At 34.2% G+C, this 26,503-nt stretch overlaps 1 protein-coding gene across 1 annotated transcript; it reads left to right on the forward strand.

The window, feature by feature from the left end:
* The first annotated feature begins 252 nt into the window (after positions 1-252).
* On the forward strand, positions 253-12,468 carry LOC141661165 (exocyst complex component SEC10b). Its single transcript, XM_074468149.1, has 25 exons — positions 253-409; positions 2,101-2,196; positions 2,306-2,560; positions 2,649-2,723; positions 2,821-2,922; positions 3,259-3,309; positions 3,377-3,482; positions 4,003-4,119; positions 4,279-4,370; positions 4,882-5,047; positions 5,127-5,203; positions 5,336-5,434; positions 5,540-5,630; positions 6,558-6,643; positions 6,764-6,937; positions 8,195-8,248; positions 8,334-8,462; positions 8,595-8,687; positions 8,777-8,923; positions 9,138-9,235; positions 10,264-10,348; positions 10,911-10,969; positions 11,613-11,711; positions 11,788-11,871; positions 12,051-12,468. Exons 2-25 carry the CDS (start codon positions 2,101-2,103, stop codon positions 12,124-12,126), a joined length of 2,511 nt encoding a protein of 836 aa, XP_074324250.1. The 5' UTR covers positions 253-409; the 3' UTR covers positions 12,127-12,468.
* The last annotated feature ends 14,035 nt before the right edge of the window (positions 12,469-26,503 follow it).

Here is a 26,503-nt window from a genome sequence, read left to right on the forward strand (position 1 = left end):
TTTTGAAAAATAATATTGAGGTGCAAAGGTGCAAAGTGCAGTTCACCCTTTAAAAAAAATCAGATACGGCCTCAAAATGGGGTAGAGCGCTATACATCCTCAAAATGGAGTATTTTGGATTGCCTAAAAACAAAATACTAAAAACAAAACCGAATAATGACCTGCTACACTTACAGTATTAATTTTACCAAATGCCCACACATCTGTTAACACCGCGAAAGCCAGGTAACAAGGATAGAATGGTAATTTCAGTACTCTTATTATCATTGTAGTCTTCGCTTATACAGTCTGTTTTCTCTCTCTAAAACCTGCGTTTCTCTCTCTAACTTTGCTCGATCTATATCAAACGCGAAGAGTACAGTGGTATACAAATTATCTGCTGCACCACTCTAATTCAACCATCAAAGAGGTAACTCTATGCAATTATTTTCTATTTCAGTTTATTTATGTATTTAAATGGGATTATGTACGCATTTAATTTAATTTGTATGTTGATCGTGTTTAAGTCATAGTTACGATTTGTTATTTACAATCTGCATATCAACTATTGATTTATTTGAAATGATAAGAGTGAATCGAGATGTATTTGTGCTAAAACTTATATTTAGGTTGAATTTACCAAGTTGTGTTTGATATAGATGGGTTTAGTTTTGAATTTTCGTATTCGTGGCATTAGGTTAGAGTGTCGGATGGAATATGTTTTTAGTTCGTTTAATATGCGTGTACTTGCAAGCATTTCAGTTTTGGAACCAACGGAGTATTATTAATCCGGTCGGTTGGGGAATGGTTTTTGATTAGATACCCGATAATTTTTGTAAATTCTGACAAAATTAAATAGGAAATGGGTGGAGAAATGTGAAGCTTGGTTATTATAGACATACATTGACTAACCCGAGGTTATCACGAAGATGAGATGACTAGTCTTCTCGAATTACTTGGGCGCCGAACAATGACATTAAACTAGAAGGAGGTGGAGATGAACATGAATGAAATTGAGATGAATGACTTTTCTTGATTTACTTCATCACTTACATTTTTGTTTATGTTTGCACATGTAAGATATTTGGTACTTGGATGTTAAGGTCTAGTGACATTACTTAATCTGAGCTTGTTAGTCTATTACTATTGACTTAATTAATAAAATTGATGTGTTTAGTTATATTAAATCTAGTGAATATATGTATATGAACGTCTTGTCACTGTCGGCTAGTCACTAACCTATATTACGGGATCAAATATTCGATTGTTTCCCGAAACTCTAAGATATTAGGGGTCTTTGATGTGGATCTGGAATTGATACGTATGTGGGGCTCGACCTGCAAGCTTATCACCTGTGAAGTTATATATAATCTTATTTGGCTTACATTTAAAAAAAGTATCTACTAGCATTAAGCGTGCCATATTATTATATATGTCAAGTTCACAGCATAAAGTCAAAAGGATATCACAGAAACAAGTCTCTAATGGACCCGCTGTCTATAAACCAGTTATGTCAAGAAGGCATCTATTATATTGTGACTAGATTGCTGCAAGGTAAAGTGTCCGGTTTCAGTAAGACGGATCTAACTAAGATCTCATACCGCACGGACCACGGTGCAACTTCACATCTTTTTATTTCTTTAGGTAGACTAGGTCACACAGTCCTAGAAGTTATCATACAACATTCCGAAGCCATATACAACGCTTCTTATCCCGTCAGCGGGTTTTAAATCACGTGTACTGATCGTAGATGAGAGGGGTGGAAGGATGTGTTGATACTTTTTCATATATTGGACACTGGTTACAACCTTTGTATGCTATGTGCCGAAAAGTGACCATTGATTAAAAATTCACTGCAAATGATATGTGAAATTTTTGGTGCATGTTACGTTTATAATTTCATTGTTGCTAAACACATTAAGACCAAGTAAACAATTTATACAATATATTCTTAACATCGCCTTTTTCTTAGGTATTATGAATATCTAAAAGAACTAAAGCTCATTTTTGAATATATTCTCATACTTAGTGTCACTATATTATAGTATCTAGTTACTATCATGGCTATTTTAGTTACGGTGCTTTATTATTTTCATCCAACTCTTATGTTTTGGCTCTCAGATGAAAGAGAGTAGAGGTAGAGGCAAGACCGATAAAACTTCAATATCCTCTTCTATTGATTCCCAGCCACTTGTGTTAAATATAGAGGATTTCAAGGTATGAATACCACTCTTGATTTGTGTTGTTCAAATGTTCAATGTAGTCCAGTCATTGCATCTGGCAACATTGTTTGGAGAACACATGACCTCTAATTTACATTATGTAGGGGGGATTTTCCTTTGATGCATTGTTTGGAAACTTGGTAAATGGGTTGCTACCATCTTTTCAAGATGAAGAATCAGATTCATTAGAAGGTCACACTAACAGTTCTGGGAGTGAAGCTTTACCAAATGGTAATATAAAATCTTCTGAAGCTGGAAAATGGGCACAAGGGGCATCAAACCCTTCATTTCCAGAGGTTGATGCTTTGTTGTCTTTGTTTAAGAATTCCTGCACTCAGTTAGTTGATCTGCAGAAACAGGTATGCAAATGAACGTAATAGTATGATATGTTCTTTTAATTTGTTGGTGACTTCCTCTACTGAAAACTAATTTAGCATGCTGTTAAAGATTGATGGAAGACTTGACAATCTCAAGAAAGAAGTTGCCTCCCAAGACTCAAAGCACCGGAAGACACTCACAGAGGTAGGTTGGCTGTCTACCTTAATTTTAGCACCTTCTTTCATTACTTAAATTCCCAGAACGATGAGTTTTCAGTTGAATATCTGTTTTGCATGTGCAGCTGGAAAAAGGTGTAGATGGCTTATTTGAAAGCTTCGCAAGACTTGATTCGCGTATTTCTAGTGTTGGACAAACTGCTGCTAAAATTGGAGATCATTTACAGGTAAAACTAGTTTAGCGGTTAATGACTAAGATGATAAAGTGCAATCTTAAGTGTCTAAATGACATCAAATGAAATTGTATTTAACATGCATTCAGCAACTTATATTTGGTTTCTACCCATATTCATCTAGTATATTGTCTATTTCTCGTTACTCTTAGTTATGACAAAGAGAGATCGAAAAAGATAATATATTACTTACGCCAAACAAGTTGTATAAATTTAATTTCATAAATAGGGTTGTATCAACTCTAACAAGGTATAGTTTTAGAAATTTGGAATGTGTATCTCAGTTATATTACATGGGACAGGGAGTAAATGATTTTATTTTCTTGATAGAGTGCAGATGCTCAACGAGATACTGCTAGCCAAACAATGGAGCTCATAAAGGTAATTTTATCTCATGTACATATCAATTCCTTTCCGCTTTCATTGTTTTGACCTTGCTTATATGCAGTATCTGATGGAGTTTAATAGTAGCCCGGGTGACTTAATGGAGCTGTCACCCCTTTTTTCTGACGATAGTCGTGTTGCTGAGGCTGCATCAATTGCACAAAAATTGCGTAAGAGTTCTTTTGTCCATCTCATCAGTATATTGTGTCATTACTTCAGGATCAACTATGAAGAATGTTGCTTAGCAGGCCTTAAGTACCAGATAATCTTTTTTGTTTCTTACTGGCTGGACCTTAATTGTATGGGTATCAGACGCAGTTTTACAGCCTATTTGTCACCTTAATGAACATTAATTCTGATCATGAGGGTTTTGTTTTTTTGCTTAGATCAAAACTATATATGAGGCCTATATCAAAGATCTGTTTAGTTTATTCTTGTCAGAAGTTTGGTGATATATTTTAAATTATCGATACTGTTACTATTGAAGCTGCTTGTTTATTTACTTCTTTTATCTTCTGAGGAGTGCATTGGAATTTATTAATAGATTTATATCAATATAAGTGACTGCTGCAGTCAATATGGAAATCTTGCTGCGTCGAAGGATTGTTAAGTTGAAAAGAAAATGGAAAGTGTTTTAATTCTACGTTGAGCTTGCATGACAAATTTTAATTATGTTATTATCGTTTCTAGGATCATTTGCCGAGGAAGACATTGGAAGAAGGCAAAACATATCATCTGCGGAGGGTAATGCAACTGCTAGCAGAGGATTGGAAGTTGCAGTTGCTAACCTTCAAGAATACTGTAATGGTAATTGATAATTAGTTATCAATTTGTTATTCAAATAAAGTTCTTTTATTATTTCGGATTTTTTTGATCACATTGTAAGATGCTAATATGTATGGGTGGGTCATTGCAGTACTTATCTTTGTATGTTCAGTTATGAAAGGCTTTCTTTTGCTTGTGTAGAACTGGAGAACAGATTGTTATCTCGTTTTGATGCAGCATCGCAGCGGAGAGAACTGTCTACCATGGCAGAATGTGCTAAGATCTTGTCACAGGTAATTCGAGTTAGCTTTGTTGCTCTTTCAAGGAGGACATGGTATAATTATTGCTATTTTGTGAAATAATTTGTGCAGGAGAGAAGCTAGCAAATCATAATCTACAATTTCTTGAAAGTGTTGACTGATATTATGTAATTGTTATTACATTTCACATCATTCACTGTGAAACCCAAATAACATCAGTTATGTTCATTAGTTATACCGAGGTCCAGAGAAAAACGGCTGGCATCTGGACGTACAAATTGAGCAATCATAAATTTTATTTAAACAAGTAAACAAAAATTATTTACGACCCCATAAACTTAATGCAAAAGAATCAGGCTCGTTGCAATCTCACAGATGGTAATTTTTCACCCAAGTGAGCTAAATAGTTGATGCTTGCTCTTACTTATCTCCAGAAGTGCCATATCAACCACATTGTAGCAACCTCTAACACCATTTACCCTTCTTTTTTGCTGGCACCAATATGAATTCACGCCCTTCTGGATTTAACAATGTGTTAATACAGTTCAATAAGGGTACCAGCGCCATGCAACATTATGTAGGACTGCGCCCGATGTTTGACGTGGAGGTCATGAATTCAGACACTGCAATGCTTCTTGGTGACCAGGATTCCCAACCTAGTTCTAGCCATGTATCTCGTGGACTATCTTCTCTCTACAAAGATATTACTGGTAGGAGAACTATTATATTGTTTCAGTTAAGAGTTTACACTTGAGAGTGTTTGACGCACCCTCTATTATTGGCTTGCAGATACTGTGCGTAAAGAAGCTGCCACCATAACGGCTGTATTCCCTTCTCCAAATGACGTTATGTCAATCTTGGTTCAGGTATATCCGGCAGATCTATGGTTTTGCTCTATAGATCTTCAGCTCTGTGTCCATTGTCTAAAGTTCCAAAGCAGTAATATGCTTATAAGTGCTAACTTCAAACCTGATATACTTTGTATTGCTGTGGTGCAGAGAGTCATGGAGGACCGTGTTCCAAAACTACTCGAGAAACTTTTGGAAAAGCCATCTCTCAGTAGCCCACCTCCTGTTGAAGAAGGTGGACTTTTATTAGTGAGTTCTCCACTGGGTTCACAATTTTTGTTCTCATGACGTAGATTCCATATTTGATGCAACTCCAAAATATTAAATGCATTTCATTTGTATTGATGTTTTTAGTATCTTAGAATGCTAGCTGTGGCATATGAGAAAACCCAGGAACTTGCTAGAGATCTACGTGCTGTTGGGTGCGGTGACTTGGATGTTGAAGGTGTGGATTTATTATATGGTTGAAAAGTCTAATTCTTACTCGAGATGACTACTTGATGCACTTATAAAATTTGGAAGAAAAGCGACCTTGATTTTTCTAATTAGCAATATTTTTTAAAATGAAATTTCAGTTACTATAGTTTGCACAAAAAATGCTGTTTTAAGGTTACCGTAATAGAAGTACTTTTACTGGATGATATTAGGGGAAGCAATGTTTGCACAAAAATTGCCGTTTTATTACTTTAATGAAAGTACTTTTGCTGGACGATATCAGGCAAAACAATGTCATAACCCTGTTTCTCAGCTTGTCACCTTTATTCATTTCCATTTTAGCATGCAGTTTCTTGTTCCGGTCACCTGCAGTTGAACTTTTCCCTTGAGGAACCACATCACCATAACTATTGTAGTACTTCTTCCTCCTTTCCCATAACTTATATGATCTGAAATTGGTGACACTTGAATTCTTTGAAAAGGGCAAGCTTTCCCTGCGGGAATAGCATTAAATCAAGCATTTTAGTAGTCTAAGATTGAAGGTATGAGACTGGCAGTTCATTTTTAATCAGGTATCACTATCAATTTTCCCATTTCATTTTTAATCAGGTGTCACTATCAATTTTCAGATTTAAAGTAATATGATATATATGATCTCTACATATTGTCTTGGAGAAATATGCAAATATAAGTAAATCATATGATATATTAGTGAAAAGAGTACAGTTACATAATGAGTGTTATATTACTAACATGATCAACTATTTTGAAATGAGTGTAGTTTTATTATCTTTCCCATCTTCCTTATATTTTTAGCAGTCGCAAATGAGGCAAGCACGGATTAAGTGTTCTAGAAGTTTTTCAGATTTCGTGCATTCTTGCTTGACATATATTTTGTTTAATCTTTATGTTTATATCTAAACATTTTTGTATATAGGCTTGACAGAATCGTTGTTTTCTCCTCACAAAGATATGTATATTGAGTACGAGCAAGCCTCTTTGAAACAACTCTACAAAGCTAAGGTTTGTCTACATTTCTTTTACTCAACATATGCATGTACATAGATACATATGTGTGCATCGTGCATGTGTGTGTGTTTGTGTTTGCTAATTATCACGTCTAATATAATTGTCTTTATTCAGATGGAGGAATTGCGTGCTGAGAACCAGCTATCTTCTGAGTCAACCGGATCAATCGGACGTTCTAAAGGAGCTTCAATATCATCTTCTAACCAGCAGATATCTGTTACTGTGGTGACAGAGTTTGTTCGTTGGAATGAAGAGGCAATCACTAGATGCTCTTTGTTTTCATCTCAGGTAAAATATAAAAGCTTATATAGTATGTTATGGTTCTTTCAACATAGATCTGAGTTGCATCCAGTTACATACATGATACACCACTCTTTTCTATGGCAGGCTTTTATTTTCCATTCAATAAAAAGGCAAAAATATTCCATTAGCACTTTTATGAAGCATACACAGCGTATGATCTATCATCCTTAGATCATTTCTACTTATATTTTTGTTGCCCAATATATCTGCATAGCATGCCCATAGGTCCATATTAGTGTGGTATTACCTACTGGAGCTCATGACTCCAAGTGATACTCCTGCAAAAAGCGCCTAAATCACGAGAGAGAACCTAAAACACACACATAGATTTATAGCTAGGTCCTTGCTGCTACTAGTTCTGGGATGGTACATATAGAACCCCCAATGCCCCAATGTGGGTGTAGTGACGCTTGGCGAGCATTCTCACTTGTGAGAGAACCATTAAGGACTTATAAGCTGGCAAGCTTATCGGCTCCTACTTATGTGGGTATAGTGAAAAGCTTTCTTAGTTGTGAGATACCGTTTAGTGCTTTTAAGCTAGCAAGGTCCTTGGTTTCTACTCGATGTGTGAATCACATGTTACACTATCAGCTTATATAATCTATTATCTGCTTACCTTTACTTACAATGTTAACGAGTCAAAGGTGAGTGTGCTGCCCAACACGTATAACTGTAATACTATGGTCTTTGGAGTTTTATATTACGTGATAAAAGTTCAGAATTTCATTCTGCACCAAATTTACTTGTCAGTACCACAAGGCTCATTATAGACTGTAACTGGAAGATGAAGATTCTTTAGGTAACAAATCTATTGGCAAGAGTTGAGAATATTATATAATAACTTTGATGTTGGTGGAATGTGTTTTCAAGCAATAGTAATATTGGAGATCTTGACTGAATTAGGATGTTGGTGTAGTGTTAAGCCTTTCTTGTAAAAGATGTACCTTTTACTAAAATTAGGATGCTAATTTCAGAGGCTTTGCTTTTAGCTTTAGCCAAAATGGTGAGTTACTGTCACTGTCGGTGACATTATTTTGTTAGTGGCTTGAAGATATATAATTTGAAATTTAGAGGAGTGATAGTGAATTGCTCTTAACTTTTCTTTTGGTTTATATTGGTACATACTAGGGTTGTTTCTGCAAAGTTCATCAAATTAGCGGGCGCATATTTTATTATCAATTGCATCAAATTCCTCACTGCTTTCTGTAGATTTGTTAATTATTTACTAATTTGTCTTTACAGTCCACCTCACTTGCAGCAAACGTAAAACCTATGTTCACTTGTCTTTTAGACCAAGTAAGTTTCTCCTTTTTCTAGATTCCTACTCTTAGGGCTTTAAAACAGGTATAATTTGATTGTATTAATGACCTCCCCCCTGCAGGTTAGTCAATACACAACAGAGGGTCTTGAACGCGCTAGAGAGAGCCTCACTGAAGCTGCAGCTTTGAGGGAAAGGTTTGTGCTTGGCACAAATCTTAGTCGAAGAGTGGCTGCTGCAGCTGCCTCCGCTGTAATTGCTTAATGCTTTCTTTTGCATATTCAAATTATTCAGTAATCTGGATGTCAAATATTTAATATATAGATGCTGTTCTAGTCCATCACAATAATTCTGCTGAATAATGACATGAATTGTAATTTGTAGGCAGAAGCTGCAGCTGCTGCTGGAGAAAGCAGTTTCCGATCTTTCATGGTTGCAGTACAGCGTTGTGGCAGCAGTGTCGCTATCGTTCAGCAAGTATGTACACTAGGCATATAATCCTGTTAAAGAATTTAGGATATTGCCAAATATTTCACTGACCCTTGCGGTGCATAATCCTTGCTCAGTATTTTTCGAACTCAATAGCTCGGCTTTTACTACCTGTGGATGGTGCGCATGCTGCTGCTTGTGAAGAAATGTCGACAGCTATGTCCAGTGCAGAAGGTGCCGCCTATAAAGGGCTTCAGCAGTGCATTGAGACGGTCATGGCAGAGGTCTGTTAAATAAGGTTTCGCATCTTATATATATATTTTTTAATGTATAGGTCTACTTGAGAGATGTGCGTTGAATTTTAAAAATCTGCCATTTTAGCTTCTGTGAGAAGCCGTGTGTTGTGTTTTGCTATGTCTAGTTGTAAAGGTTGATGTGTTCGCTTTTAAGACTCCGCCTCCATCTTTATAAATGTATTATTTTCTGTTCCTTGTACAGGTGGAACGGTTGCTTTCAGCTGAACAAAAAGCAACAGAGTATCGCTCACCAGATGATGGGCTCATTCCTGATCATCGTCCAACAACTGCGTGCACGAGGTATATCATACTCACAAACCTGCAATATCTAATTTAAATACATATACAATGATGCAGGACAAGGGTGAGTAAGGGGTTTAACAGGGGATAAAAACCTACCCTTGCAGAGAATCGGCAATAAACGTGACAAATCCTCAAATTTTGCATATAGCTCAATCTCTAATTAATAATGATGCTTACAATTGTATACGTGCATATTCAAATACTTGGTGAACAAGTAAGATCCTAAATTAAAGGAAGCTAATCCTAATAGATAACCGCTACCTAAGAGCAAGTTTAATAATGGTGCCGGAATACGTCTAGCTATTGCTATAATTTAAAATTAAAAAGATGATTTTTGATGTTAAAATAGAAATTGTGCTCCAATATATAGTTTTAAAATAGCACCAAACATATCTAAATAAAGCTATGTTTTCAACTACCTAATCTTCAAGTGCACAATTATTATTTGTAAGCAACATCTATATTTAGCACCAAGTATAACATTTTGTTATTTTTTTATAGTGAAACTCACTCACGCGTCAGGATTCGAACCCTTGACCGCTCTTAGAGAAACCAAGACCTCAACCACTGCACCAACCCTTTATTGGCAGCATTTTGCTATTTTGCTATTTTGCATCCATGTTTAGCACTCCATTGCAGTGAATCATTTTTCATTAGTGCTCTATTATAGAGATAGCTTCTCTTTTAGCACCACCGTTGGTATTGCTCTAATAAGTAGCTATTTCTATTTTAATTAAACCTAATAATTATCTAATTCTTTAAAACTTAAACTACTCAATTGAATTATACTTGTCTTTACAAATGCATATAAAATGATTAACATTTGCTTGAATACGTGCTCGGCATCGTACACGAGTTTTCTTGAATTATTTAGTTTCTCAACGTTGATCCAGGCAGAATGATTTAGTTACATAATTTATTTATTTTCCCTAACTAATTTTGGCACCTAGAGGTGATGTTTTTTTAATGTATGTTTTTCCTATGATTTGTTATATTGCCCAAATTCACTCCTTGTCACTTGTCAGCGTTGTTGCGTATCTTTCCCGTGTGCTTGAGGCAGCTTTCACAGCACTAGATGGTCTTAACAAACAAGCTTTCCTGACTGAATTGGTATGGAAATTTTATTCTTAAATGTTATTAGTAGTTTGGTGAAACCTTGCATATAGTGATGTCAATGAGAAAACTATCTTCATTATGGCTTTAACAATTCTAAAAATTTCAGCTTCCTGTAAGTACATTCTATGGGATGAGTAATCTAGTCACATGCTCTTTAATGAGTTCATATTTTTTCTTGTCGGGTAAAACAAATACCCCTTTAACAAAAAAAATTAAAACTAATGTTTTTACGTTTCACAGCTTTCGTTCATTATGATTAAGCCTGTGTGTGTGTGGCTCCTGAAAGCTGTTTACAGTTCTTAACATGGTTGATGTGCATACTAATCCATTACTGCATTTATTATACCGTGACTGCACAAAATTGTTCGAATTTACCAAAAAGTAAACTGTGCATATAATCCATTTTATTCCGTGACAAGGAAATTAAATCCCACCTGCCATACACTTGTAGGCTTCTTTAGTTGCAGCAATCTTTTTAGAACACACCACTATAAATCGATCATATTGCTATGGTACAATATTTTATGTCCTAACACTGTCAATTTGTTGATTCAAGGGAAACCGCTTGCACAAAGGTCTGCTTAATCATTGGCAAAAGTTCACCTTTAATCCAAGGTAACATGTTGATCTATGATTATTCAGTATTATTGTGTTTAGTGCATTGTACTTTTATGTGCTATACCTTAAAACTTATAAGCCATTTTTTTCTCAATAATTAAGAGCTAAGAAGTGGGTTTCCAAGTATAAGCATGTATATGGACATTTTTCCTTTGCAAAAATTTATATATAACACATTAAATAGATGAAATATGAATACCTTCTGCCAAAAAGCGAAAATCTAAACTGTTAGTGGAATTATAGGGGTTTTTTTTTCCTTTCATGAAAACAAACCTTGCTACCCTAGTGATGACATTTTTTCTGCCAAGTAGTGATGAAATTTTCAATTGCAGTGTTCTATAAGCCTAACAATGTTGTCTCTTGATCCTAACATGATTATTAGACCTTGCTGTTTTAATGCTGGGATTTGTTCAGTCTACCTCATAATTCAGTTTTATTAAAGTTTTCACATAAAGTTCACCGCAATGTTTGGGATATATTTATGAAGAATATATTGCATAGAATCTCACCATACATGAAATCATCTTCCTTGTTACTAATCAAAAGACTTGAGCACAAACGCATAGATTGATGTTGCATGCATGCAAAACCAATAGGAATTTTGTGCTGATTGGCATGTCTTGTGCCTTTTTTTTTGTAGTGGCGGGCTGCGGCTTAAGCGTGACATCACTGAATATGGGGATTTTGTACGCAGTTTCAATGCACCTTCAGTTGATGAGAAATTTGAATTATTGGGCATGTAAGTGATCATCTTATTATGTATCAAGAAATTGTTTGGCATACCCTTTAATATACTTCTACCTTTCTTTTTCCAGCATGGCCAATGTTTTTATTGTTGCTCCTGAGAGCTTGTCAAGTCTGTTTGAGGGTACACCAGGTCTTAAGAAAGATGCACAAAGGTACTAGTGATGCGCTTGACATACTATTTGTATCTTAAAAAACAAGCAGGTTAGGAATGTTGTTAAGAGATACATGCTGAACATATGCAAATAATGCAACTCGATGAGTATATTTGATTGGAATTCTGTAGGACGAGATCAAAGTATACATACTAATTTTTCAACTGGATAATTTTCAGATTTGTTCAGCTTAGAGAAGACTATAAAAGTGCAAAACTGGCTTCCAAACTCAGCTCCCTCTGGCCCAGCTCTTAATGCACATTGTTGTATGGTTTTGCTGATAACAGTTATCAATTTGGTGTGCCAGCCTTTACAATGTTTAAGGTTGCTTACTGATTGCGAGGGCTGGTTCAATATTTCAAGTCAAACAGAGGTAGATAGGTGTGGCTTTTTTGCTAACTTTATTCTGTGGATAGATTACTCCTTTTAGGTTAATTATCAGGAATAGGATATAAAATATTGTTATTTTTATTATAAATTATCACAACTTTTTTTTAATTCCTTGAGAGTGTAAATTAATGCGATAGTTATGAATTGTTTTTTGAAATTTACATTATTTCAGAGTACTTGTTATTATTGAATGGAAAACATTTGGCAGCCTTGAAGGCATTTGCCCCTTGTAGAATATTGCAAGTCATAGATTGATTTTAATATTTAATTATAATTATTTAGCGCAAAACATTGTGTTTCATTTAGGTAAGATGCTGTATTGTATAATATTTTCTCAGAAACTTCAAGTTAAAATATTTTGACACAAAAATGTTGGATAGGTTGTTCAGAACCTTTAGTATTACTAGTTTAAAACCTGTGCAATGCATGGATGACATAATTTTTTTAATATATATATTTCTTTAAATAATATTTAAAAAAAATTAAATGATATGACTTCATGATAATTATATTAGTAGACGTGTATATATTAGTAGACGTGTATGTTCATAACTTTTTAGAATATTTAAACTTATTTAAAGTGATAGTATTGGTAAGGGGGAAAATATTATTATAACAAAATTATTATTTTATTGACGGTAAAAATATAATGTCTTCATTATGTTGGCTTAAAAAATATTATTTTAGCATGGTGATTACTTAATTGATTAATTATAACTCTATAAAAGATATTTTAAAGGATAATATTATTAACTGAATGATATAGTTTTATTGATAATTTTATGTGTTGTAAAAGAAATAATATTTATGTTTTAATTAAAATTTGATTTTTTTAGTTCACATCAACAAGTTACAAATTATACTTATTCTAATATTAATTTGATTTATCTCGGATTAGTAGTTTACATTATTTTATTTTAGCCCGATGCCCAATACACCGACCAAATCAAATTAATTATTTTCAGCTTAATATTATTTTTTTAAAGTCTGGATCAATAAAATAATTTTATTTTAGACTAAATAATTAGTATATATGATTTTCTTTTTGTTGGTCAAATTGCAATTTTATTTAGTTTTGTGTTAGTCTGAATCAATTGTATAATAATACAATATATTATTTTGTTTATTCAAGTTTATTAGTATAATTTTTTAGGAATATTGATAGTATTATTATTTTATCTTAACTTAAGTCACATTATATCAACTAAATCTTAATAATTATATTTAGTTTCCTTAAATTTAATTTTGCCCAAGTAACAAATTAGAATAATATAGATATCGATATAAATTTAAATTTAAATTGGTAGAAGAAGTTGAATTTAATATAAATTATAATGATATAGAGTTCGATATAAAATAGAATTGAAATTGGTAAAGTAATAGAGGAAGTTAACTTTAATATAAATTAAAATTAGAATTGATCGAATTATAATAATTAAGTAAGGGTAATTAAGTAATATCAGCAAGTACCGACCGAACGACTACTAAACTTTTAATGTTTCATCTATTATAATATAGTATAGAAGTGTATTAAACAATGTTATGTTATAGATTAGTAAACAGTGTTGTAAAAAGTGTAATAAGCGGACGCTTAAGCGGAGGCTTAAGCGGAATCGGAGGTCAAAGCGCTTGGATTAGTGCAAAATCGGATATTTAAGCGTTTAATAAAATTTAAGCGGGTTTAAGCGGCTCTAAGCGGAATTAAGCGGTTTTTGACCAATTAAAAGGGGAATTAAAAATAATTAGAAAAAAATAAATCTTATTTTTAAAAAGGTATAATTTGATATTTTTAAATGTTACTTGTATTTTTTAAGTTAATTATGACTTTGTGAATGATTATTTTATTGATTTATTATAATACGTGAATGTTATCTCTTTATTCAAAAAAATATTCAATACTTTTAATATATACATATTTATTTATTTATTTATTTATAATCCGATTAAGCGTCCGCTTTTAAAACCGCTTAAGCGCCCGTTTTAGCGCTTAAGCGCAAGAAGATGACCTCACCGCTTAGGTCCGATTTACGTTTTTTACAACACTGTTAGTAAATTTAAATTGGAATTATGATGGTACATTTTGTTTAATGTTAGAAGAGTAAAGTTCACACTTCTTTCGTTAAAAAATATATGCTATTCGCTCAAAATTCAGCATTCTAAATTATAGAAGAATTTGATTTCAAAGATTCTGTTATCATTTAGATAATTTTTTGAACGTTGTCTTTCGTTGTCTTTCTAATGTGTGCCCAATACATACAATAAGTACTAAATTTTATGAGTTTAGTGCATTTTTATTGGTGGAGTTATTGTAAATATAGGGGATCCATCAATATTTATGATTAAAGGACCAATCAAAATGTACCAAACTAATGAGAGTTAGTGTTTATTATGTGTACTTGGGCACACATTAAAAAACCTGTTTTTCGAAAGATATAATAATTAAATTGTGTTATTCGAGAAATTAAAAATAAATCATTTGTCAAACAATATCATTTATTTATTTTATTCAGATATGTCATTCATCCAGAAATTTTAAAACAATTTAGAAGTTAAGCTGTCAAATACATTTGGAAGGTCACACGTTTGTCTGTTTGAAGTAGTAACTGAAATGATTTTAATCTGGAATCTGCTGAAGCAACCGTTGTGGCTGGGTGCCTAATCAATTAGAAAAAATGAACTAAAATTAAAATCAATTGCACAAACATGATTATTTCTTTTAGTAACTTGTAGAAAATGTTAACTAAAATTAAATGATAAGCCATGAAATTTTCCAGGTTCAGTACACATTATGAAATTTTCGTAATTTAATCATTCTAGGTGTGTTAGGTGTGTACGCAATTCGGATTGGATCGATTTTAAGATAAAAGTTGACCAAATCGCGAAGAGCAGTTTTATAAAATTTTAACGGTTGCGGTTAACCGCATCATTTGCGGTTATTGCCTTCGGTTTGCGGTTCAATCAATTAATTAAAAAATATTGAGATTCACAAAAAAATAAAATCAAAACATTGATAAATTTAGGTTCGAGTTGTTTAATAACTTTACATTCAAAAATAAAATGCAAAGTATCTTGTGCTGATAAATTTAGATTCCCGGTGCTGGTAATAAAAAATATTAGTGAAGCGTAGTGAGAGTTTTAGAAATAGGGTCTGAGCCTTGAGAGGCACCGCTACTCCTATTATTTCGCACAGGGTGGCTGTTAATATTGATGTGGGGCAGGGAGGGGCCTCTTCTTCTTCTCCGTCGGGGTCTTCCAGGGATCCGGTTGGTGTGCCTTCTGGGGGTGTTGTCGGGTTAGATTCTATTTTTTTTGACGTGGACCTTCTTGACAAGTTTCTTTCGAGTCAAAGACGCACGGTCAAGTGCATTCCCTCTTAATTGAGACTTGGTTTTGCTAGAATTTTTCTTAGTGCCTTGGATAAGGTTCTAGCGTGTCCGGATGATTTGTCTTCTTGGGTGCAACTTCTCATTTTACCTTGTTATACTTTGAGCTCGTTTGTGCCATCCAACAGAGCTCAGCGGCAGTCTGGGGAAAGAGAACGACGTAAGTTTGAGCATATTTCTAGTGCCATTCTTCGGTGGAGGGATCCGGGCGATAGGATGGGTTTGGTGAAGGATCGTTTGGCCTTTTTAACAACTTCCACCCGGAGGTTACATAAGTCTAGGAATTTTGAGGAGGCTAACATGTTCTAGTGCAAGCGTAAGTTGGCTGATGGGCACTTTACTGCTGCTATTAAGGTGCTTACTTCCTCCGGCGTTGCTCCAGATACTCCAGACACTTTGGCTGAACTGGAATCCAAGCACCCTTTCGTACCCTCTCCGGTCTTGATTTCCTCTGTGATTGGGATGGATGCCCTCCACGTCCACAAAGATTTGGTGTTGGATCGTATTCGAAGTTTCCCTAAAGGGACCTCTTGTGGGCGTGACGGGCTTAGAGCCCAACATTTACTGGATGTTTTGGGTGGGGCTGCTTCTGCGGTTGCTGATGATCTGTTAGGTTCTATTACGGGGGTTGTCAACTTATTTCTTAGTGGCAAGTGCCCCGCCTAGCTGGGGGAGTTTATTGCTAGTGCTCCATTGACTCCTTTGGTTAAGCCATGATGTGGTATTCGCCCTATTGCTGTTGGTACGGTGTGGAGAAGGCTGGTATCTAAGGCTGTATCTTCTTCTGTTAGTAGCTCTATGGCATCTTATTTACGGGATTTTCAGTTTGGTGTTGATATTCCTGGTGGTTGTGAGGCTGTTGTGCATTCTGTCAACAGGCTCTTAGAGGCTAGGGGGGATGAAGTGGGGCTGTCTATGCTCCTGGTGGATTTCAAGAATGCTTTCAACCTTATTGACATGAGTATCCTTCTTCAGGAGGCCCGGGTGCGGTGTCCTTCTATCTCTCCTTGGGTTGAGTTCTGTTATTCTCGCCCGACCTGACTCTATTATGGAGACTCTGTTTTGTGGTCTTGTCAAGGGGTTCAACAAGGGGATCCTTTGGGTCCTTTATTGTTTGCTTTGGCGCTTCACCCTTTGGCTCAGGCCATTGCGCAGTCTTGTGAGCTTTCTCTTCAAGCTTGGTATCTGGATGATGGAACTATTGTTGGGGATACCCTTATGGTGGCCAAGGCGCTTGATATTATCCGGGCTGATGGGCCGGTTCGTTGTTTGTTTCTGAATATTGATAAGACTGAACTTTTTTGGCCGGTGGAGGATCCTCGAGGACGGGTGGATGGCATTTTTCCCACTAATATTTCCCGGACGCTTAAGGATGTCAAACTACTTGGGAGTTCAGCCAGTGCCGATGCAGGATTTTGTCATGATTTGGCTTCTCAAAGGGTCTCCAAGACTATTGCTCTAATGGAGGCTATTCACAAGCTTGAGGACCCCCAGTGTGAGCTTCTTCTTCTTCGCAATTGCGCAGAGGTTTCAAAATTGTATCACACATTGCGGACTTGCCCACCTCTGTTCTTTGGGGAGGCCCAGACGCAGTTTGATCAGGCTTTGCGTATTTCTCTAGAGAGGATTGTTACTGGCTCTGGCCCTGGTTTTGGGGATTGGCAGTGGAGGTTAGCCACGCTCCCAATCAAGTTGGGCGGTCTTGACATCTTATGTGTGGGGGATGTTATTCGTTATGCCTTTCTCGCTTCTCGTGTTCAGACTAGTGCATTGCAGACTCGAATTCTGTCGAGTTCAGGTATCACATCGTGTGGTTCTTTTTTTCAGTGTGCTCTTGATGATTTCTCGGCCCTTTGTGGTGCGAATGCTCTCTCTGGCACCATTAGATCTCCTACCCCCAAATTGATGAAGTCTTTGGCAAAGAGCTATTTTGATGTCATTGAGACCAGTCTTGCTTCTCATTATGTGCCGATTCCCCGTCAGATCTCTATTCTGAGCTGCATTCGCGCTCTTCATGCTCAGGATTTCTTGTTTACCATCCCTATTGATGGGTTGATGAACCAACGCCAATTTCGGGCGGTATTGTGCTACCACTTTGCAATTTCTTTGTTTACTGAAGGCACCTTGTGTCCGAGTTGTAATGTTCTCAGGATGGACCAGTGGGGCGATCACGCAGTTCACTGTTCAAGTGATGTAGGTGTGAAATTCAGGCATAATTTGGTGCGCGATATTCTGGTGGATATCTGCTCCAAGATTAGCGTTCCTGTGCGTAAGGAGGCTCCTTTGGGATTTCTTTCGGATGCTGGGCAAGAACTCAGACTTGCAGATCTATTGTTGTTCAATTGGTCCCAAGGTAAAGATGCATGTCTGGATGTGACTGGTATTTCTCCTTTTGCTGGCGGGGGAGTGAGTTCATGGGCTCCTGGGGTGGCGATGCTAAATGCGGTGGAAAAGAAAAAAATGAAGTATTCTAGGATTTACGCTGACCATGGTTATTCGTTCATCCCCTTTGCCTTCTCTACTTTTCGGGAACTAGATACGGAAGCGTTGGATGTTCTCTCGTGTCTCAAGACTCTTTCCAATATTCTCTCTAATAATGCTAAGAGTGGTGTTTATCTTTTTTATAGGTTAAGCTTTTGTATTCAGAAAGGGGTGGGAGCGCAACTTGTGTCTCGACTCCCTTCTAATTTTTCGAGTTAAATTAAAAAATTTCTAAATGATGTTATAAATGATGATTGACTAATTGAACTTGAAACTTGAGGCTTGAAATAATGATCTAGACTTGAAATCATAACAAAAAGAGTGTTAATCTATTAATCTTATAATATTTAATAATAATAATCTTAACACAATAAATATTTTTACTTATTAGTTTATATATTAGAAAATATATTATATATTGTAATATCCTGTAATTTTTAGAATTGGATTAATAATAGAATAATAGAACAAAAAAAAGATTATAATTAGATAAATATTATGATTTAAAATTGGTTTAGACTAATGGACCTAAAATTTGGATCAAATTCTAATATCGATAACTTGTAGGTTAAGATATATGGTTTAGTATCGTTATAAATACACCATATTCGTCTTCCTCGTTTTTAATATAAAAATTCGTAGGGCTCTTCTCAGCATAAATCAGCAGTTTGTAAAATTCGTAGAAAATTCATCGTAAGTCGGAATTTGTTGATTCTGGACTTTTCGGAAAGGTCTTTTAGTTCTCTACAACATTCGTGTTTTGTGTTTTTCAAGATAACATCTTTTAGTGGGTCAAAAAGAGTAAATTCAGATCGGATCAGAATTTGAGGTAAGTTTTCTATCGATCTTGCTAGTGTTTTCAAAATTGTGTGTTGTGTGTTTATATTTGATTATCAAAATTTGGGTTAAGTGATTATATATTTGAAAATATGATGTGTTACAGTATATGTATCGATGTATATATGTGATGTCTAGACGATAATTTGAGATCTCTGATTTATGCAATGGTTTGTGAAAATATCGAATAAGAACTTAGGACCGTAGTCACCGGATTGTAGTGACAGTTTTCTAAAAATTTAGGACCGTTATCACCGGGTTGTAGTGGTCGTGGCATGAGTTATTGATTTTAAATTATTGTTGTTTATGTGTTATGTGTATCGTATGTATCAAATAAGAATATGAAAGTGTATCGAAAGTGATTGTTTCGTGTATTGTATCGTATAGATTATCGTATTTTTTATATGTGTATATGTGTTGCTTGACCTACTAGTTGGATCGATTGTTTTTTTGCTGGGCTTCGTAACTCATTACTTACAATTTCAGGTTTCGTGTAAGAGTTCGAGTTGGATAACCTTTAAGTTCGAGGACTTAGTAGAGTATATTGACTTTTGGACTCCCGCTTTTAGCTGCACGTTTGTAATAGACACCTCTGTAATATAATTTCGGTTTAATAATTTGTTTTGTATTAGTTTTGGTTTAGAATTAATAATCCGGAAGTGCGGGTCGTTATATATATATATATATATATATTGCGGTTACGATTTTGCGATTTTTAAATATTCAAAACCGCATCTAAACTGCGAATAAGCGATTATTAAAATTTTCATCCGCAATCAATCCGCGTTTTGCGATTATCCGCAAAACGCGGTTCGGTTGCGAGCGGTTAATGCGATTGAGCGATTCGTTTATACACCCCTAGTGTGTAATCAATTAGCAAAAACATAATAATTTAAAATTGAAATCAATTGCAAAAACATGATTATTTCTTTTAATAACTTGTAGAAAATGTTAATTAAATGAAAATGATACTCCATGAAATTTTCCAAGTTTAATACACTTGTGTCCATCATGAATTGTTAGTAATTTAATTATTTTACACGTGCACGATAGCTTCACGTTGAGCTGCAAATGAATAGAGTTATTTTTATTGAACAAAACTAGATCGGCTTATTTAACTAAGTGAAGTCGACTCGATTTGTTTCATTAAACAAACCAATCTTCAACATGTGAGTTCGGATAGCTACATAAGCTGAACCGAATTGTCTGTCCGCTCGACTTGGACATAGACATAAATCTAGCTCGACTTTGTTCATTTATAACTCTGGCTTCACACTCTGGGTGTAGAATAATATCATTATTATCTGTTAAGAGTATGAGTATTCATACCCTACAGGTACAACTGTACAAGCACAAAAACAATTGGATCGCCTCATCTAATTCTCTCATTATTCATCAGTTTAGGATGTAACAAGACTAGAAGAAGCATTGTAGTCAAGATTGAGAGATGTTTGACTGACTGAGTGAAGTTGAGTGGAGTCGGCCAGTGTTGACTACACACTTCAAGGAGTACGATGTTTGTCTTTTGCAAGTTTGGTCATATTTCACTTTTTAATTCAAATACATTAACCAAAATTCAAGATATAATGAATTTACATGTTCATACTTCACGGTGGATATTTCCAAAATCGCCAATTAATTACTAAAAATTCATGTGAAATTATTTGATTGATCGGATAAATTGACAATAGATAACTGATTATTTTTGATTTTCGTAATCTGTAATTATGGTTCTATTTCGATGACTCTATGCAGATTCTACTTCTTTGTAAGTATTTATATATATATATATATAATAAAATAAGTAAGGGGTTAGCTTGACAAAGCTATGAAAAATAACTTAAGTTATATTCCCTTCGTCCCGTTGATTTTGAGACGTTTTCTATTTGCACGTATTTCGAGATTTTTATAAAATATATTTTTGTAATATTTTTTTTTATTTTTTTTGAACAAAAGTTTAAACATAAAACTTTATTAAAAAAAGAAATTTTTTAAAAAATATAATGGAGTTATATTTAAAGAAGTATTGAAAAGCGTGTCAAAAGTAATGTAGAGAATTGAATGAGATGGAGAGTAGTTGGTTTAGGCTGCAGAGGTGAGGTGGTGGTTGTAGTGGCGAATTAAGGAGCCCCGCTCTAGATGTGTGTAGGATATTATATAAGACTTTATGGATTTGAATCATCATGAACAGGACCAGATGAAGTGAAAGATGAAAAGAAAACTAATGGTGGTATGTTGGCTGCATATATACTAGTGCTTGTCCATAAACCCCCATTCATTTGCAACGTGTACACACTACTTTTTATACACACCACAACTTTTGTAATCACCGCAACTTCTAGTTTCCAATTCTCACAATCACAAATTGTTTGCCCTCTGGTACTAGGATGTAGTTTCATTTTACAGGCAATCTCCGTTTCATATGGTATGATTACTTAATGGGTGTATATCGCACACCCAAACATACCGAGTAAACAAGTTCTACTATGGATTACTTGCCACGGACAAAAGGTAGTGTTCGTGTACATTTGTTTCCTTATTTTCGTCTTAAAATTCTAAAACCAAACCTGATATGAAATTATATACATGTATTAGTTGGTTCACACTAACCCTAATCTAATATATTTATGTCTACACTTTTCATATACAAAAATATATAAATTATATAAGACAAAAAATTTATTGATAGAAAATACATTACGTAATTAAATTCTATAGGATATTAAACAACCAAATTCCGAATATAAAATACAACCAAGTTTTGAATATAAAATATTTAGAACAAGTGGAAATATTTTTGACGTACAATAAATAATAAAGTGGTCAACTTTAACATCAAAATGAAATTAAAGGCATAAGTTTGAAGTATTATATTAAGATATATAAATTATATTATAAATATTAAATATTTTTAAAATTTATTTATTTAATTATTCCGTATAATTTCGTTCCGTGTCGTCTATATATTTCGGAAAACCAAACACGACACTAGTTATATTAGTGATTTTTCATATTCGTGTATTTTCATGTATCAAATTTTCACGTCCAAATACTAATTATTTCTATCATTTTTTACCGTATTAACATGTCCTGACCAAAATTGTTAAATCTAGGATTAGTATGTATACTCGTACCTTTATACCTGGACTTAATTAAAAGTGTCCTTTATAATAAATTTCAAAATTTTATGATTAATAATCAATTATTTTAATATTTTAACTCAAATTGACCTTCGAATATCTATGTATCTATATTAAGTAATCAATTTATCTAAAAATTTAAATGTCGGAGGAAAGCTGAACGCATTTTTAATATATTAACACTCGTGAATCTTCCATAATAAACTTTATCTGTTAGAGAAAGGGGGCTATCAAGATTTGATGATATTTAACAATCTAACACGAATATTCAATTCAAATAACATAAAGAATGGAGCACGATTGCATTGTTCAAGTGGTTATAGTCATTTGTAAGACTATAAGCCATATTTGTAAAAAAAAAAAAATAACATAAAGAATGGAGGAACATTTTTCTGATGGTTTTTAAACGTCTATGAAGAGCGGACGTACGAGTTTCCCTTGTTCATGTTGATAACTGGAGAGAGTCCAACACTGTCATGTGCATGTTGGAAGCAGAAGGAACGAGAGAGATGGGGGAAACACACAGATATATACTAGTATAATTCAACAAGTAGTAATGAGGAAAAGAATGGCCCATAAATGGGTCTTCCACAATTTTTTTATAATAAATAGAAACACTGCACACCCTTCATATTACATTCTTCATGCTCTCCACCCATTCCATTTGTACTCAAAAGAATCTCAAAACTAAACTATTTGACTTCCCATTTACATCTCCTCCTCCTTGTTTTATACTGCACTTATTATATACTACATAACTAACCATTGTCAATGTCTTCAACTTCAAACCCTCATTTTTGGTCATCACGTTTCATTGTTTTGACGCATGCTTTTGAACTCTTACCTTTGCTATATAGCAACCATGTAAAACAAATCATCTCATATTTGTCTATATGTTTAAATTAAGTCAAACGCTACATGGTAAAAATTCAATATTATGGTCTAACATATTTATTTTTTACTAATTAATCAATTACACAAAGAAGTCGAGCTCTTAACTCTTTGTAGAGCGGACATATTTCTTTACTAGCAGTAAACATAGTTATTACCAAAAATATACTCCCTCCGTCCCATGGAATTATATGCGTTCATTGTTTGCACGTATTTCAAGGCTTTTATAAAGTATAATTTCATAATGTTTTTTTAATTTTTTTTTTGAATAAAATTTTAAACATAAAACTTTTATTCAGGGAAAAAAAATTAAAAAAATATTGTGAAATTACGTTTTAAATGGGTATTGAAAAGCGTGCCGAAAAGTAACGTATAAAATTAAAGGGACAGAGGGAGTAAAATACAAGCATTAATAATATCTCATAAATGGTGTATAAACTCTACTACAGTGTGCTCCCTACCAACTTTACATGACCAAAATGTATTTAAACCCCCATAATTGTTTCTAATTATAATAATGTGAAGTGACAATGTCTCGTTAGAAGCCTTCAAGTCTCCACTTAAACTATTTCATCAACAACATCCTAATAATTTAGAGTGCCAAACATGTCAGTAAGAATTAAGGACGGCATTAAAATAGTATATTTGAATCAATAATTGACAACTCCAAATTAGCTTATCAACTCATTAGTTTTGCATATTAATCAAGTTATTTGAAATATTGGAGCATAATATTTTACTATAAATATTTGATACTAAGAAAACAACACAATTTTTACTCAAAATACTTGAAAAAAGAAAGTAAAAATGGTTTTAATTGTACTAATTTTGTAGGTGTTTCTTATTTTTGTTATAAACTTTGAAGTTTCAGCATGTAATATGAAGTGTAGAAACTATTAAATTAATTAATGCTGCACTTAATTAAAAGTCAAATGGTTAGAAGTTGGAACATGCATGGATCAACACGCTCCTGAAGATAAATTATAGTTCACGTTTCCTACCAACTCATTCAACAAGTTCGGTGCTTACACCACTTGACAATATTTACATAACGGTTTTCTAATATGTGCTGAAGGGCACACAATAAGTACTATATAAATGAACTATTCTTATTGGTAGTTGAATAATAAATGTTAATGGTCCCTGCATTCACATCAATTCCAATAATAAAAAGAGCCCATTTTTATTGGAGTTAGTGACTAATGTGTGTGCCCTTGGGTACACATTAGAAAGACCGTAATGAATTTTTTATATTTAATATTATTATAAATTAAAGATATTAACAATCAAAAATGTATATTAACAAACGTGTCCAATACAAAAATAAATGTTTTCTAAGTAGGGAGGCTATTTATATTAGCCATTCTACCAAATCTCAAACTAGTACATTTTGAAGGCTAGTACATCTGTACATGTACTGTTTCTTTTCCAACTGAGGAGCAAGGACTGCAAAAATTCAGTTGCCGGTATATATTTTTTTTATTGTTTCTTGAACATAAAAGAAATACTATTTGTCAATTAACGGTTATGTGTCGGTGGTAAACGAATAAACTAGTTATTTTCTACTAACAACAAACTGTTTTGAATAACCCACAGCCGCTACCATTCGGGTGTGCACACATGTGAATCAAGGTAAACCGCATTTAAGCGACAAGTTCTGACTCAGGAGGCATAATCATAAATTCTCAGGAGGCATAATCATAAATTCTCCTCCCGTGAGATTCGAACATGTATTATTATTAGACACAGTACCAATCCTCTAATTAAAATATATTCTTCCAGTAATTTTTTTAAAAAATAATAATTAAAATTCCAAATCGCTATTTGATCCGTTAATTACCAATCATCATTCACTACAAGAGAAAAGGGTAATTGCGACGAAATAAATACAAAGAACCTGTCGCAATTGACCTATCTTGTGACAAAAAAAAAACTGTCATAAGTTCGTGTCGTAAGTTCTTATTCCTCCGCAATGTCTTATTCTGTCGTAAGTTAATTGTGGGTCCCATGCTAAACCAAAACAATTAAAAAAAGGAAAAAAATAAAAAGTGCGACGAAAACTCAATCATTATTTGTTTCAAAATTCCTCATAACTATTCTCAGAATTACAACATAATCAGTCGCATAATTCTAATAATTGCGACGGAATCTTTGACGCCCTCAATCTCGGGGTTAGGAAATGAGGACTCACACTCCTCTATTCTAATAATAAAATATGCATAAACCCCGATTAGCTACTAACAGGATAACAGGATAAAGTATGAGACAAGATTACAACTACCAATCACAGAATATAACTTACAAACCCAAAATATTATTAAATGATCAATATCGATTCCGGCTGGGAACCGACAGATAACCCATTGTATCTTTAAACACCACTTTCTAGGCGCGAGCTCACTCATAACCTGTACTACCTGCTCTGGCAACTGGAAGCCCTCAACACGATAGGGACCACCAGGTACGCTCTTACGAGCAGTGCGCCTAAGTCTGGCCTTCTTCTTGCTTAACTGTCATGGTTAGATTAAGACAAAATAATGAGTATAAAACTCAGCAAGTAACTATATAGCAGTTCTACAATAACAATTCTCAATATACTTTGAACAAACTAGGGCATTCTATCTTAGCTAATCTAGGTGGCAGATTTCCATATATTCATTTTTGTTTTCTTTGGGATAAGGAAAGGTATCCGAAGAATAGTTGGGCTTTCAAGAATCAAGGCTCGAAACAGGATGAAAGCCGACATTCAACACAAATCATTATAGGATCAAAATAGATCTTACGGTAGAGGAAAGCAACAGTATTTCAAGATATAGAATCATTCATATGATCAACAATTTCAGGAATCAGGGTTCTGAGCCTTAAGCTCCACAATAACATAATCAACTCTTTTCAAAACAGTATAAAACATTTTCATTTCCAGAAATCAATTTACTGAATAAAAGTTTCAGTTCCCTTTTTAAATAGTCATTTAGAACCCTTGATTGGATCACTTATCTTTCCATTTCATTATATACGGGTGATCAACCCGTATCGACCTCCATTCCGGTCTTTAAGGTACCATTCGGCATAATTTCAGCCTTAAATTGGACTAGTCCCACTAGCCTCTTACCATGACTGGACTAGTCCCACTAGCCTCTTACGTCTCAATCCAATCCATCAGGAATTCATTTGGAAAACCTTGAGTTGGAAAACAATAGGTTTTCTAAAATTCATTTTATCATTACCAAGCCTTTGAAATCATTCGGACTCTTTCAAGTCGAAACTCATTCTTAATTCAGATTTTAAAGAAACAAAGTTCAGGGAGTGAATCAAAGATACGCAAGGAACAATTCTCAAGAATTCTGTATCAAGGATAATAAGGCATTAAATTTGAAGGATCAGTAATAACTTAGGGATCATTAGTGCGATCAAGAGAAACAGGGTATCATGAACAGAGTTATCCAAGATAATTAAAGGTTCAATATGACCGTGGCATACTTGAACAAAAAGGCAGATTATCAAAGGGTG

Source organism: Apium graveolens, chromosome 1 (genome assembly GCF_009905375.1).
Source record: "Apium graveolens cultivar Ventura chromosome 1, ASM990537v1, whole genome shotgun sequence".
Lineage (NCBI taxonomy): Eukaryota > Viridiplantae > Streptophyta > Magnoliopsida > Apiales > Apiaceae > Apium > Apium graveolens.